At 35.6% G+C, this 17,420-nt stretch overlaps 1 protein-coding gene across 2 annotated transcripts; it reads right to left on the bottom strand.

Moving 5' to 3' along the window:
- Nucleotides 1-842: 842 nt before the first annotated feature.
- On the bottom strand, nt 843-12,357 carry Hip14 (palmitoyltransferase Hip14). 2 transcript variants are annotated; one of them, XM_067791417.1, is made up of 4 exons: nt 12,218-12,357; nt 11,346-12,163; nt 10,599-11,273; nt 843-10,173 (listed from the first exon to the last, which is right to left on the bottom strand). In XM_067791417.1, the coding sequence occupies exons 2-4, from the start codon at nt 11,907-11,909 to the stop codon at nt 9,460-9,462; spliced, it is 1,953 nt and encodes a 650-aa protein (XP_067647518.1). In that variant the 5' UTR covers nt 11,910-12,163; nt 12,218-12,357; the 3' UTR covers nt 843-9,459. The 2 variants fall into 2 exon arrangements, with proteins under 2 accessions (XP_067647518.1, XP_067647519.1); XM_067791418.1 differs by having other exon boundaries at nt 11,346-12,138; nt 12,218-12,343.
- Nucleotides 12,358-17,420: the final 5,063 nt, after the last annotated feature.

Raw genomic sequence — 17,420 nt, 5'->3', positions numbered from 1 at the left:
ACGTATTCTAGTCACCCCTTCTCAACCTTTATGGCGATATCTCGAAAAGGCGTCCACCTATAGAACTAAGGCATACTCCCCTTTAAAATACTCATTAACACATCTCATTTGATACCCATATCGTACAAACACACTCTAGAGTCATCCCTGGTCCACCTTTATGCCGATATCCCGAAATGGCGTCCACCTATAGAACTATGTTTTGGGTCAGCCTGGTCCACATTTTGGTCGATATATCGAAAACGCTTTTGCATATACAACTAAGGGCCACTCCCTTTTAAAACCCTCATTAATACCTTTAATTTGATACCCATATCGTACAAACACATTCTAGTCACCCCTGGTCCACCTTTATGGCGATATCCCGAAATGGCGTCCACCTATAGAACTCCCTTTTACAATACTCTTTAATACCTTCCATTTGAAACACATGTCATACAAACACATTCCAGGGTTTCCCTCGGTTCATTTTGCTACATGGTTATTTTCCCTTATGTTGTCTCCAAAGCTCTCAGCTGAGTATGTAATGTTCGGTTACACTCGAACTTAGCCTTCCTTACTTGTTTAATAATTAATTATTTAATTAATAATTTAATTAATTTTTGAACCCACCCGAACATTCAAATAATGACAGTTTCATACTGTGTTCTAATTGAATACCAGCTAATCGATTTTTATCCAGTGCAAAATTTGCTACTCGAATAATCGACTATGCGATTAGTCGAATAATCGATTGTAAATAAGAGTCCAAGTTTTGTTTAATACATATACCGTATTATTGACAATCATCTAAATATTTTTAACATTTTTTGAAATGTATGTATTTATTTTTTATTAAGAGCATATTAAAATTAAGTATGTATGCAATTTTGTAAAGGTAAGTAAAATGGTAATGTGTACGTAGTATATTGTTATTTGTAAGCATTTTTGGTTGACTAGAATGTATGGTGCAAACTGTTATACATACAATATTTCAAGCTTTATTTTAATATTTAATTAATTTTATTTGTATTTTGACCGCATATAAATAAATGCTATGAAATGTACATTTTTTCGTTTTGTAATACTTCTCTAATCTTGAAATATACGAAGATATTTATATTACTTTTTCAAACATATGTATCTTTAAATGCTTACACATAATATTACTTTACTATTATTATACTGAAACATTTTTTTAACTTTTTAAGTATTTAATTTTTTATAAATTTCTTTAGAAAAAACATAGTTATTTTAGCTATCTTGCTTAAGTATTTGGTGTTTTGTTGTCGTTTGTTAATCATGAATAATTATTATTTTTTGAATTGTGCTTAATTTAAATTGTTCGTTAACCTATCGTTTAGTTTTAGTAACGACTGCCTAATATCAAAACAAATAGAAAAAACCAAGTTTTTTGAAATACATTGAGACGTAAGAATTTGCAATTTTTTCATAGCTACATACAATAGGTTTCTTAATACATACATATTTATTTTAATTTGTTAATTAAATACATATACATATGTACATAACTAGTAATGTAAATAACTTTTAAGTTTTCCCTATTCATGTATTACTGAGGCGTCTTTTTATTATTATGTACTCGGTTTTTAAATATATTTCACATTTTTTTGTTACTTAGGCCCGGTTTTTCAGTAGTTGGTTAAGCTAAGCTTAAACTAGGTTTGCTTAAACTCTATTCAAATTTAAACTCCATTTAAACTACTGAGCAGTTTTTCAGTCACAGTTTAAGGCCGCCTTTGGGATATGCGTTTTGTGCGGCAACATTGTTTTTTTTATTATCTAAATAATTTGTAGATACGGCAAAAGCTGGATTTTGTTTACCCAACAAACATGGAAAAAAATCTCCGGCGAAATTTATATATCTAGTTCCGGAAGTGATATCCAACATCATTATTTAATTATTCTTAAACCAGATAGTTCCCGAGTTGATATCCAACTTCATTCTCCGATCACTATCCAAACTTTGAGAAATTTTGTAAAATTAAAAGTTCTCCAATTGATTTCCAACGTCATTAATATTTTCCAATTATTATCCTAATTTCGAGAGATTTTCAGAAATGTACAGTTCTCAAATGAATATTCAACCCATTTCTCCAGTTTATATCTTACATTATATATCGAGTTGAGGCGGAGTTGAACAAAATCTGCAAGGTGGTACCCCCAAAACCAACAGCTTGGTTGATAGCAGTAATGAAGCGTAATTAATCAAGAATAAATTATATAGGCGGCCGCTGTGGTGTGATGGTAGCGTGCTCCACATATCATCAACATCATGGAATCTTACATTTGAGTCCAGTTAGAGAAACACACGTTGTTAATTACATTTTTTCAACTTAAGTAATAGCCTTTTATGCTTTATAAAAAATTCCCCCTTTTGCTGAGTACGCTATGATTCAAGAGTTGAGCCACTCTTTCGAAACAACTCTTGAGATTTTAGAAGTATGCCTAGTTTTCAACATGAGCTCTAATGGTACTCAAGCCGAAATGCTTATTGGGTATATTCGACGCCATTTCGTACGAACGCAAATAACTGATAGGTTAACTAGAATCTAACCTTGGCAGATCGGCCGCTTAAGCTTAGCTTAAACTTCAGTTAAAGAAGACTGAAAAGCTGCAGAATAAGTTTAAGCGTAGTTTAACTGACAAACTGAGTTGAACTTGTACTGAAAAACCGGGCTTTGTTATCAATATTTTTTTGTAACTTTAATAAATATGTTAGTATTCTGAATTTTTTGTTTGGTGGGAAAAATTATGAATTACTTGTAGTGCTCAGAGCAGCGTGAGCTAGTTTTGAATAGAAATCATAAAAAAGTTTACGTTATTAACAATACGAATTTGTGCACATTTAAAATTTGATGTGCCATTTTTTTATAAGCTATAAGGTTTGTATTTTATCATTAACTCGTTTATTTATAATGCAATCCATAGAGTACAAAACCCCCATGCAACTCCTTTTACAATTTTTAAGATTATAGTTTTAAAGATTTTGAAAATTCGACATCCAACATCTTACTTTCGAATTAAATAAAAATACATTGCTAAAAAGCCTGATTTGTTGAGGCTATTTAAAAATTTTGCATTGGGAATGAGAATACTCATTTTATCGTTTTAAACGAAGAGCAGTACGTTAAGTTATGAAGCAGTTAGTAAATGTGATAATGCAAGTTATATACGCTAGCGTTAAAAATCTAGAATGCGATAGCGGTAAAAGTTATCGAAACGCGCTACAGTTTTTAAACGGTTTTATTTAGCTTGAGTTGACAGGCCGGCCGTTGTGAACGAATCTTGTAATTGAAATTTAAGTAACTTCCCGATAAGCTACAAGCTTGAAACTTGGAATATAGTTCAGAACCCGATGACAATGCAATAATAAGAAAAAAATCGCCGCTAGGTGGCGCAAGGATCGAGATATTCGCAAAATTCGCATTTGTGGTCCGATTTGGCTCATATTTGGAACACATAATACATGCAAGAATAGAAATCGACGTGTGAAAAAAACGCCGCTAGGTGGCGCATGGATCGAGATATTCGCAAAATTCGCATTTGTTGTCCGATTTGGCTCATATTTGGAACACATAATACATGCAAGAATAAAAAGCGACTTATGAAAAAAATAGCCGCTAGGTAGCGCAAGGATCGAGATATTCACAAAAATCGTATTTGTGGTCCGACTTGGCTCATGCTTGGAACACATAATACATACAAGAATAGAAAGCGACCTATCAAAAAAAATCGCCGCTAGGTGGCGCAAGGATCGAGATATTCACAAAAATCGTTTTTGTGGTCCGATTTGATTTGGTCCATATTTGGAACACATAATACATACATGAATAGAAAGCGACCTATGATGCCCGATTTGGCTCATATTTGGAACAAATATTGCATACAGTCCAGTAGAAGTGACATCAAAATATTTTGGAGTTGGAGGAGGGACAAGCATACGTGGCGCAGAGTCGAGTAAAGTCTTTGGAAGGATTATGTATTGAGGACTTAGGTTGTAACAAATTGTCAGGAAAGAGTCCTTGTAATAATGAGTCACTAAATGAACTAAATAGAATGAGAAATAATAGGCAATTAAATAAAGACTAAAAACTTGAAAATAAAATAATTTAAAAAAAATTTTTAAGTTAAACGGTTTTATTGAAAACAATACTTACATGAAATAATAATAATACGAAAAGTTAGAAAATAATTAGGTAGGTCCTAGGTACTAGTCATCACACTCCTTATCAATCTAGGGCGTTGATCAGACAATTAAATAAAAGCGTTGGACGCGTCATATTTCTATTGATAGTCATAAGTAAAACCAACTGGACCTTAATCAGGTTATGCTACGCCTCACATTTTTAGAAATTTCACGCGCCCAACGCTTTTATTTAATTGTCTGATCAACGCCCTAGATTGATAAGGAGTGTGATGACTAGTACCTAGGACATACCTAATTATTTTCTAGCTTTTCGTATTATTATTATTTCATGTAAGTATTGTTTTCAATAAAACCGTTTAACTTAAAAATTTTTTTTAAATTATTTTTTTAACTAAAAAATCGGTTAGAATAATAGAGAATCTGTAATTTTTACAGAATATTTTCTTCTATTGAAATGACTATACAAGTTTGTGCTCTTAACAAAAAACTCATAATGCGATCAATTTTACTGAATAACTCTGAGATTGAAAGGGTTGATAAGTGCAATTCATAGCTTCCGCAACCCAATTGTCAAACATGCGCGAGGCGAATCCTGTTACAAATATCAATCCTGTTGCAAGTATCATGCACATATTTAGCTGGCGCAGCTCTAGCGACCCCAAGCTCCTCCTGGAACTGGGGCGGGATAGCCCAGACGGTTCAGTTTGGTCATATTAAATCGTTTCCAATATGATCGGGCTTGCAACTTAAGGTGCTCGTAACAATAGCTGTTCATTCATGAACAAAAAACGGATTTGTTGATTTTACTAGCTTCATTTCTTTCGGTGTACAAAAAAGGTGGTCTTGAAAATTTAGGTTTACAACAATCAGACAAAAGTGCAAATTGAAATCTCTAAATATCTGAAATATTTTTTTTATAAATAGTTATTCAAATTGATTTATAGTTTGTGCAACGATTTAAATATCCACATTCATTAAAGTCGTGGTACGGAATGCGTTTGAATAGATTCGTTAATTATACATATCGCTCATTTACTTCAATAGTCTCATAACTCAAAAACATAATTTTTCAGGAGAGCCATTCAAAGATTTTAACTGCCATATGTTGCGCATATAAAGGCATACATATTTTTATTTTTATAGCACGTGGTAAATTTTTAACGGATCCCAAAGATTTTTTATACAACATAGAGCATGATATTGGGTACGTTTCTATGTTATTAACTCAAAAGTTATGTTTTTTGAGTTATGACACTATTGCAGTAAATGAGCGTTATCAATTTTCAGTTCTTCAAAATATTCTTTTTTGCATATCTGCCTTCATTTCGATATTTTTTGTTGTTTTTTTTAGTGGTATTTAGAATTAGTACATTTTTGTTCTGAGTTTCTTTAAATACAATAATTAAATTAACTCCAGGGTTCGGGCCTTAAATATAAAAATGGTACGATTTGGCTCATCTTTGCAACAAGCAGAAATCTATTGATAAACTCTCTGCGGTGACGCTGAATTTAAAATGCTTATGAAGTTCATATTCGGGCCAGATTTGTTCGGTATTGGGGATAAACATTACCCAAAGCAAAGTTAGTTTACTAGAATTATTTTGCAAAGCATTTGCGTCATTCCTTGTGAATTTGGGTTAAGAGACAAACCGATTTTGGCGTTGTGCCATCTTCAGCGTTCAATTTCGTGACACAACGCCGAAACCGGTTTGCGCCCAAACCAAAATTTACATGGTATGACAGAAAATCGTCTCAAAATAATTCAAACTATTACCCTGTTGGAAAAATAAAGAACAAAGGATTAAGTTACTAGTTTATGCTATTGAGTTTTTAAAAATACTCCCTTTAGTTATAATCCCATTTGATTGATATTTAAAACATTGATTTTAGTGTTAACAACAAAAAAGTGTTCACAGAAGGTATTTAAAGTGCCTTGACTTGGAACTATTACATGTGTCATAATTATTATTATTATTTATTTATTTAGAAAATATAAATAAAACAAAAGCATTATATAACTATACAAAAAAGTTGGTCTCTTTGAAACATGGGGTGACAGCTGTAAATGTTTGTAAATTTGAAATCAAAATATATATTGCAGTTCTTTTTTTAGATTTGTATTGAGAAATTTTTGTGTATGCTCAACCAGAATTACGTGTCTCGGCTGCCGTTTGGAAAACTCAGAAAACTTTTGAATAACGCCCCATATCAGAATTTGTTGTTAAAAACACAATATTTCAGAATTCGGTTGAAGAACATCCTATTTTGAGAACGACAGAATTTGTTTCAAAAATGCCCCAGCGCAGCTAAAATTCGATACATTTTCACATCAGCTCTTTAATAGAATTCTGAGATACGGCATTTTTTAAACAAATTCTGATCTACGGTGTTTTCGGATCTGAGATAGGCTGATATTCCACTCAGCCGTCAAAATACAAGAGGAAAAAGTTCTAGGATTACGTTTCCAATCAAATTAGGAATTTCACGCCTGAAACGGTTTTCAACATCAATCACTAATTTGTATAGATTATGTATTATATAAGTTTAACATTATAGTCTTATTATTTAAGGTTATACTTACATATAATATTATTATTTACATAAAGCACTAGCACTTAGTACACCAAGAAATTTTAGAAAAAAATACGTCACTTACAAAGAATATAATGTCATTTCCAATGCATTTGTTTTATTTATTTATCAGTATGTTTAATTTATTCACTAACTTGAATCGGTTTACGTTGACCACACAAACAGTGCTACCCAATCTATAAATGCATTATTGTTGTATGCATTAAAATCCCTGCATATACCCGGCCTATGAAAAGGTGGCTTATGACTAAAAAAAACAGCTGTTAACAGCTGTTTCTCGCAAAAAAAAACAGCTGTTTCTCGCAATTTCTTTTTTGACTCAAAAGCCACCTTTTCATAGGCCGGGTCACATATATGAAATTTGTAACTTAATTCTGTCTAAATCATAAGTATATACATTAGTGTGGGTCGATTTGTATAGACGAAAGTTAACCGATATCGCACCATCGATTTTTCGATAGAATTTGGGCTCGGGAAAAAAGTTCCACTACGCATACCCAAAAAAGTAATTATTTTCGAACCTGCGAAATTTAATTTTTTTTACTTTTTTTCGACTGTGGTTTTTAAGGTTTTTTTTATGGCATTCTAAAAAATGTTTATATGTATACCCTGTACGACCCAAAAATATTATTATTTTTTTTTAAACTGTCGATAACGTTTTTAGCGAATATTTTTGGGACGGACACGGTATACATATGAACATTTTTTTGTAGGCCAGGAAAAAACCTTAAAAATCAAAGTCGAAAAAAAGTCAAAGAAATGAAATTTCGCAGGCTCGAAATTTATTTTTTTGGGTATGCGTAGTGGAACTGTTTATCCTGAGCCCAAATGCTATCGAGATCGGTTAATAAATCGACCCATCTAATATACATACATACCATAAGTTCTTGCTATACGCTTAAACTAAACTAAGTCTAAATGTTTAAAACAAACATTACTTGGAAAGTAGTAAAAAACATTACTTATGTATATAATCAGAAGACCTCTAAACATGGGTGATATGAGGACTTGTACTGCAGATAGGCGCGAGATGTGCGACTTCACAACTAAGGAACTAATAGAACGGTGTCGCGAGGGGCTAAAAAATTTTGCGGCATACAGGACAAGTATCGTTTTGCAAGTATCGAAATTGCAGGAAAAATGCAACCTAGTTCAAACAAGCGTGTCGGTTTGTACTTCATAGGTTTTTTTATTATTCGGCCGTTTTTTTTATTTTTTCTGATGAATGAAGATTTTATTTTTATTTTGAGAGGTTATGTTGAACTGGCCGGCCAGTAAAGACCTCGCATAGACTGAATGTGTCCATGATGTTGCCAGAATTTGTTTGACCACCAAACGTAAGAGCCCCAATTAGGTGCCAGACCTGGCAACTCTGCCGCCCCTAAAAGCCTTGACCTTGCGAGCGCAGGATACGAACACCGTTAACCGTTTCTTCCTGCAACTCGCACTTCTTACATCTGCTATTACTGCTGAGACCGAAGGGGTTGTGTAGCGCAACCCTCTCAAAGGGGTTGCCAGCGCAATATATAGCTTCTACAACCCAATTGTCAACCTCATCTACCCGCGCCGAATACTGTTTCATTAACAGACGAGGCTCTGGCGACCCAAAGCTCCTCATGGAACTTGGGGTGGGGAGGGAGGGGATGGCCTGAAGGTTTAATGTGGCCACATAAATCGTTCCCGAGATGATCGGGCTAGCACCTTAATGGTGCTATGGTACCGGAGCGTACCGGATCTGTATCCGGCAAAGGACTATCACATCGATAACACTCCCCAAAGCCTTCGGGGAGCAACCTTATCGCTACAACAACAACAACGCCAGCGCCAAAACAGCGTAAAAGTTGAATGTGTTCAGGCATTAAAAGTTAACTTTTACTACATCTCCATATGAAGATTTAACTGTTCGGATTTATTAAATACCATATTTGAATCTGTCTCCACTGAAGTTTTATTTAACGTTTTATTTTTTATATTGATAAAATAAAGTGGGAGGCTTGAGGCGATTTCAATTTTATTCATGAATTTCACTTAATTCTGCGTGTCGAAATTAAATTGTGCATGATGAAACTTGCATGATTTAGCGTTAAATCTATTCAGAAGACCGGGTTTTCAATGCGGGTTTTAATCCCGTTTGACTTGCCACTTTGGTCGATAATATAATACTTTACTGCTAACCTTAGCTTTAGCGGCCAAAGTGACAAGGTTAAACCTTTGTCGACTTTAACTTTGTTTATATTACCATTTAGAAACCGGTCATGCGTTTCTATTAAATCTTTAAATGGAGACATAGTATAAAACGTACAAGATTTAACGTTAAATCTTTTCAGAGGGATTTATCTATAATAAAACTCGTAATGGGGACATATTATTAAATTAAAAATATAAAAAATGTTCTTTTTTAAAACTTAGTACTAAAAGTAAAAATATGATTTTAATTTTTGAGTGTCAAAGTGACAATCACGAATGATACATCAGCCACGGAACAGTCTACATCTTACAAAATTCACCATGATCTTCGCATACCATCATCCAAACCGAAAAATTCCAAATTATCAAATTACTTTTCTTAATAATGCACTTGAAAACTCTACCATCGATTGTATACATATTTAAATCTCACATATCTCTCGATCCTGCAAGACCCTGCCTTTCCTTTTTCCTGTCTACACATTTGCTACGGGTGCATTGCGCGTCACCGCATCCCGATTCGACTTATCCTACACATACTGATAGTGTGCCAACTCTGTGCCTACACCACCAATATCACTTTCCATACCATCGCCATGCAGCAAAGGTTCTTGCTCCACAGTTCTAGTACCCACTTGCATATCAATGTCATAGTAATGCATCCAGTCGATGTGTTTTGGTTGAACCAAACCAAAACAATAACATTCCAGGAAATCGACAGTATTCTTAATTGGACCTCGTGTAAATGGACTATGTCCACCTCTCGCTTGAAAATGACGATATCTTCCACGATTCATTCGTTCATTTGTGGTCATCCCTAAGCATACGACTTGATATGTTTGGCAAATTGTTAATAAAACAACCCAGGATAGATGTAAAAGTGCATTGGCCATGACCCACCCAACCCAAGCGTTACAATTTGCTATGTCACTTATTGCTCTTTCAAAATCTGCCAGCGGCGTAAGTGTTAAATGTACATTACATTGATATATGTAATAGCATACACCACCATATAACATCCAACCGCACATGATTAATAACATCCATAGAAAACCCATGAAGTAAACGTGATTTTTAAGACCAATACAATTACCCACCCAGGGGCAATGATGATCGAAACGTGCTACACAACGATCACAAACGCTGCAATGTTTTGAACGTATAGGTCGACGAACTAGGCAGGCGGAACAGAAAGACGATGGTTCGAAGCCGATGCCACCACGTTCTGATAATTCGATAATTGTCTGAAATTTGAAAGGAAGTGTTAGAAAACATATAACGGCAAATTAAATTATCTATACTATTACGTTACAGTAAAGTTAACTATATTCGTAACGGATCACGGGATTAAAGGGCTTGAACGTTTTGCATGAAATTTAAGAAATAGTAGCTCTTTCACCACGACTGTGTTAAACTGGGATTGAAGAGTGTCTTCAGAGCAATGCACTCTCACATTCACGAGGAAATTGTAGTCGAAAATGCAAATGAAGACAACAATTTAACGACCACAAATTCTTTATGGTGGTTAAATGGGTTTACATCCCCTATAAATTCTGTATTAAAGGGTAGGTTGGGATGAAGTAGGAGAAACGACGTGTTTATATCAAATCATTCACAATACAGTCAGGATAAAATCTAACGTTTTATAAAATAAGGTACAATAACTTACCTTAAAACGTTCCTCCTGTGTTGGCCTGATAATACCCGGATCACCTTTCCACGATTTGAGAAAGCAGACCCAAAGTGCCCCTGAGCAAGTGAGAAACACTAGAGTTTCAACAAATGACACCGCATCCACAATATATACTATCCAAGTAACATAAAACCATGCCTTAGTTGCCAAATAAACACTAAGCGGAAGCAATGCCAACAAATGTTCATCAAATAAAGTTTTACCAAGCGTATAGAAAATGGCATATAAACAGCCAAGTAGGAAGAATTTTATAATGTACAATGTATTCAATGCAAATACTACACCAGCCATATAGAAAGCGGTAAATGGACATGCCACCATTGCCCACCAACGTAAACGTTTATCATGTCGCAGACGCGTTCTTAACGAACGTTGTGGATTCATTTTATTTGTTGTGTCACGTATGTGATCTATTACTTTGGCGCCAATCCATATCGCTCCCGCTTGCGATTCCAACATACTTAAAGGAGTTTCACCACGTAAATTGGGCACATCGAGGGATGCACGTGATTTTAGTACTAAAGTAGAAATAGCGGTTGCGTTGCGTGCAAGTATTGCCCAATGTAAAGCTGTATTACCGTGTGTGTAATCAACCATGGCGGGATTAGCGCCTAATGTGAGTAACAAACGCACAGGGTCTAAAGCACACACCTGCAAAAATTATCAGTAAAATGTTTATTACTAATAAAATACAATTGCTTTAATGTACATGCATAATCATACCTTCCATGCAGCCCACATAAGCGCAGTCATACCACCACGATCCTGCAAATCTGGATCAACACCTTTTGCTATGAAATATGCAACTAGCGCGGTGTGTGCGAATTGTGCTGCAATATGTATACAAGAGCAACCTTCGGCATCACGTATTCGCGGATCAGCGCCAGCATTCATCAGCAATACTACGGATGCGAGATGTCCTTGACGTGTGGCCCAATGTAGGGGTGTGGCATTCAATTCACCACCTATTGCATCTACAATAGCACCTTTCTCCAAGAAATAACGTATTATATCACGTCTGTTATTTATGGCAGCCCAATGCAGCAATGTAACAGTCTCACTATCAGGTTGGTTAACATCCCAGCCGGATTCGATGAGTTCACGCACACGTGCTATAGCGCCATATTGCGTCGCTTTGACTATATCAAAACCACTGTAATCGGGTTCTACTGGCGCTGTGGGTGGCTGTTGTGCCATCAAAGTTGCCTGGCGCTCTATTTCGCGATCATTTTCAGTACCAGGCGCACAACTGCCAGTTGTGGCTACATTACAGGCGCTCTGATACATACTTGTTGGTGGATATTTGTGTTTTTACTCAAATCTGTAAGTATGTATCCGAACGTTGTGCAACTTTATCAAGGTAGGTTAGATAGTGGTATGCAGATAAAACTGCACGTTTAAGTGCATTTCAAAACCGAAAGCACTAACTTTCTTGCAGTCTAATAACTCCAATGCGCTGTTATTATTTAACACTGACCAATAGTGTCCTCAAATGAATCAGCCTTCTATCATTGAACTGAGCCAAGTATTGGTATGAGTGACTGTGAACTCAATCCATTTAAATGCAAATTATACAAATAAAACTTCATAAATACCTATTGGAATTCAATAAAGAGACACTCAGCTTTATTATTTCACTTCATAAAGGGGTACTTTCATTTAATGAATATGTTTTCTAATAAAAATCCAAAACTTTTATCACGCAACACAGAAAAAGTAGATTACACTCAATTTTTATACAAATTTTGACATTTCAATTGACAATTGCCAGTGGGGGTGCTTATAAAGGCCGTGACACAATGACATTTTTCATATAGATGCTTTTAACAGAAGTTTATGCATTCCAATAATAGCCGCGTTTTTAACACACGTATATCCGTTTACGCTTAAACTTAAATGGACTGCTAAGCGACAAACTTTAAATACACCTCTGAAATTGCTGCGCTAAATTTTGTCCTACTAAATTTCAATACGCATTATACTCAGATATGAAAATACGTGTCCTTGTTTCACCCTCTACAATAATTCTATGTATTCTATGTGTGTCCACAATTCATCGCAACTGATTCAGCTATATGTTATACCCTATGTGTTATGTCTCCGCTTTTCGGTACACCCTGTTGCTGTAGCTAGTTGTTTAACCACAGCCGCTAGATGGGTCTCCTAAGCATTATCTAAGCGAGGATAGGCGTTTTTTTTACGCGCAAACGAAACGTATACGCGTGTAAAAAAAAAAACCCGGCTAATATCGCCACAATCAACCAAGATGTTGCGTTAGTAAATATGAAGGAACTTCAGACTTCCCAATTGAAGTTTATTACGCCTTGCCCATTCACATACAAATTTTCGCGAAGCACTGTTATAAACATTCTCCCTATACAACAAAAATACTTGCTAACATATTGTATATCGTAATCGATTGTTATATTGCAGTTTTTAATTGCGAAAAATGTTAGAAAATTTACCAACCAGGGGGCAAAATATTTTCAATTGCAAAGTGTTTAGCCAAAGCAAATGTAAATTCTTCTTCTTATGATTTGCTTGGAACAAAATTTGGGAGATGGCTACTTTTCAATATCAGATGGCGCCAGTGTCGCTCACTCTACCGTTCTCCATAAAAATACGTGCAATCTACGCAAATAGCATAAACTTGTGTTAAACTCATCTATATGAAAAACTGCTTATGTGTCGGAGCTATAAGTGTTGCCGCGTTCAAAAGTAATACGTTTTATGCGGCAGTTACTCACGAACGTACGTACCAAAAACGTGTCAGCTGACACGACCTATCTTATGAGTGTGCAATGTTAACGAAAACTCACCGACGTGCAACGCCCGTACGTACATAGCCCGGAACGTAGAAATCAAAACAATTTTGATTTTTTCCGTAAGAACGTGTCAGCTGATCGCTCTCTCACAAGACAGAGTTGCCTAGTGAACGTTTGTGTGCTATGTTTGGACCAATTGCAGTTATTAGACAAAAACGCCTAATGATGGTTTAAAATTTTGATGAAATATCCTAAAATTATTATATAAAATTGGAGGTTACAAGTAAATGAACTAGAAATTGTTATTCAGTATTTGTTTCTGCCATTTGCACCATGAAAAATTGCAATTCCAAAAGTTGATGTTTGCATAAGCATGCATGCAAACTGGTCAATGGCAACCGTGCTTTGCTGTAAACAATACACACACAAATATATTATGTACATGTACACAGACGCACACATTGACTCCTACGGGCTTGAGGGTTCGGTCAAACGTGTTTCGTACGACAAACGTCGTACGTACGGCACACGTCGGTGGGTAACTGCCGCATTAGCATTATAAAAAGTTTGCAATACAAACACAAAAGAACTCGAATATGCACCAGCGGGTTAGGGGGTTAGAATAAGTTAGTTAATCTGACCCCCTAACCCGCTGGGGGCAACAACAACAACAACAACGGGTTTATAATATACCCACGGTAGATATGCCTGTCGTAAAAGGCGACTAAAATACCAAATACATTCAAGGGGTTGTGTAGCGCAACCCTTTCAGGTGGCCAGCGCAATATATAGCTTCTCCCAAACCAATTGTCAACCTCACATATCCGTGGCGTTTACTGTTTCGTTAACAGCCGAGGCTCTGGCGACCCCGAACTCCTCATGGATCTAGGGGGTAGGAGGGCACTAGGCCTAGAATGTCGCATGTTGCCATAACAAATCGTTCCCGAGAAGGTCGGGCTTCGTACCGGATCTGCATCCGGCAAAGGACCATCAAAATCGATAACACTCCCCAAGGCCTTCGGCAATGAAAATCCAATGTATTCGAAATTCAATGACTAAGCAACCTTGTTGAGAAGGTTAGGTTGAACTGGCAGGTCTTCTGAAGTTTATTTCGCCTTGCCCATTCACATACAAAATTTCGCGAAACCCTGTTATAAACATTCTCACTATACAAGAATATACTTGGCAACATAAGTTGGGTTCTACTCATTGCACTTTTTGATTCTAAAAAATGTTAGAAAAGTTACCAACGAGTGGGAAAAATAGTTTTCCTTGCAAAAAGTGTCAGCACTCTTAGCCAAAGCAAAAGTCAAATTCTTCTCCTTAAGCTTTGTTTGTATATATGTAAACGTGTTCTTAAATTCCGTATTCCTCCATACAGCATACTAATACCACACACTACGCCTACATTCACATTCGATAATCTCCTGTATGGCATACCACCTCCAGAGAGTACGCTTACGCTAGCACTTACCTTACGCTTAGCTTCTGTATTCCCTTATACCGTGGGCAAAGATGATTGCACATCAAAAACAAAGTATTAACATGAGTCTGATAACAGTCCGGTCAACATAGACATAAAAATAGTGATAAAATAACAAAAATTACGAAACAGCCCAATTTAGGTGAGGACCTTTAATATAAAAATTTAAAAGTAAAAATTTCAGTTTGAGTTTTTCTCGAAAATGGTAAGTTTTATCAAAACAAAAAAAAAAAAAAACTAACAAAAGTTGCAGTTGAGATATCACAATTGGAAGTCACACTGTATATAATATTGTAACGAATTTAAAGAAATTCCGCTTATTTGCAACCTTCTGCTAACGTTCGAATCGCTAAACTGCTGAATAAATCACTCCAATAGCCTTTATTAGACTACTTTGGGAGTGGTACAATTATACTTCACCATTAAACTTCACTTCGAAAGTGATAGCGTGTTTAAATCAAGCTGATTACTGATTCCTTAGCTTACGCTGCTTTTATACTCTCAGTTTTCTCATTCATCAATATCTCCTAAGGTCTAGGCATTTCGCGAAACTGTATTCCAGAAAAAATGTATCCCTTGCTTGGTTATTAGCTATATACAGGTATACCTACTTGTAGTTTATGTTTCTCTTATAGCCATATGCATGTGTATGGGTGAGTAACTACTTCTGCTGATGAATACATGTGTGTGCGTGAGTAATCTCTTCGTCGCCTTCTATATATGTGTGTAAATGATGATTAATGTGTTTATGAGCTTGCTTTAATATTTTTGTTGTTGTGCATTTATTTAATAACAGCTTAGTGATGTTAAAATTTGCCACAATATGCACAGATTTCCGCACAACGTGTGAGGTACGCGCGTTTTATTAACGTGGTTTCCCCAGTAAGTTGTTCTGTACGAGCGAATAAACGTTTTATGTATTGTAAGCGTCTGCTATTTTAGAGTTTTTGTACATTAATATTAAAAAAAATATGTCAGAATTTTGTTTTATATGCAGTAAGATTTTGAGTGAAGATGAAACTGTTATAGTTAGCCATGGAATAAAGATTTCAATCGATGCCACTGTTGTGAGGAGTTATGAGTTTACTGATTATTTAAGAGGCCTAAGGTCCGTTAAAATCCACGTCGATTGCAGAAAGGCATACAATTGGGAAAGTTCAATCACCGCAGCAAAACGACAATGTGAAGATGAACAGGTTAGTACTTCAAGAGTAAGTGCATCTCGAACTAGAGCACAAGTAAGTGAATACAGCTTTTGTTTAAGAAAACTGCTTATTTTGTTGCGATGAAGCAGTTGAACAGGCTGATAAAAAGAAACCGCAGAAACTACGAAAAAACAATTTTAAAATTTCTACACTTACATTTAAAGAATTTATTTTGAAATTAGCTTAAGATCGTCCTATGACTTATCATAGCTGTCATTGGACGTATTGATTTTGAATATAATTTCGTAGCTGGGTATGCTAAATACCTTGACAGTTGTTACAAGTCTTTCTTGAGACTTAACACAGGCGGTAAAATTGGGCGTGTAGCAATTGCCAAGGTCAATCTTCCTCAAATGTGCAGTTGACTACAATATAGGATGATTCATGTGATTTGATTATGAAACAATTAAAACATCTTCATTTGAGCTATTTATAAACAGCAAGCAAGAGGAAGAAGAAAAACAAGTAAGGAAGGCTAAGTTCGGGTGTAACCGAACATTACATACTGAGAAAATCACCATGAACCTAGGGTAACCCTGGAATGTGTTTGTATGACATGTGTATCAAATGAAAGGTGATAATGATTATTTAAAACGTAGTGGGCCTTAGTTCTGTAGGTGGACGCCTTTTCGAGATATCGCAATAAAGGTGGACCAGGGGTGACTCTAGAATGTGTTTGTACGATATGGGTATCAAATTAAAAGTATTAATGAGGGTTTTAAAAGGGAGTAGCCCTTAGTTGTATATGTGAAGGCGTTTTCGAGATATCGACCAAAATGTGGACCAGGGTGACCCAGAATATCTTCTGTCGTGTACCGCTAATTTATTTATATATGTCATACCACGAACAGTATTCCTGCCAAGATTCCAAGGGCTTTTGATTTCGCCCTGCAGAACTTTTTCATTTTCTTCTACTTAATATGGTAGGTGTCACACCCATTTTACAAAGTTTTTTCTAAAGTTATATTTTGCGTCAATAAACCAATCCAATTACCATGTTTTATCTCTTTTTTCATATTTGGTACAGAATTATGGCATTTTTTTTTTTCATTTCTCGTAATTTTCGATATCGGAAAAGTGGGCGTGGTCATGGTCGGGTTTCGGCCATATTTTATACCAAGATAAAGTGACTTCAGATAAGTACGTGAACTAATTTTAGTTAAGATGTATCGTTTTTTGCGCAAGTTATCGTGTAACGGCCGAGCGGAAGGACAGACGGTCGACTGTGTATAAAAACTGGGCGTGACTTCAACCGATTTCGCCATTCTAACAGAAAACAGTTATCGTCATAGAATCTATGTCCCTACCAAATTTCACAAGGATTGGTAAATTTTTGTTCGACATA

This window comes from Eurosta solidaginis, chromosome 5 (assembly GCF_040869045.1).
Source record: "Eurosta solidaginis isolate ZX-2024a chromosome 5, ASM4086904v1, whole genome shotgun sequence".
In the NCBI taxonomy this organism is placed as follows: Eukaryota; Metazoa; Arthropoda; class Insecta; order Diptera; family Tephritidae; genus Eurosta; species Eurosta solidaginis.
The sequence above is the reverse complement of the archived record's forward strand: the minus strand, read 5'-3'. Positions and strand labels throughout refer to the sequence as shown.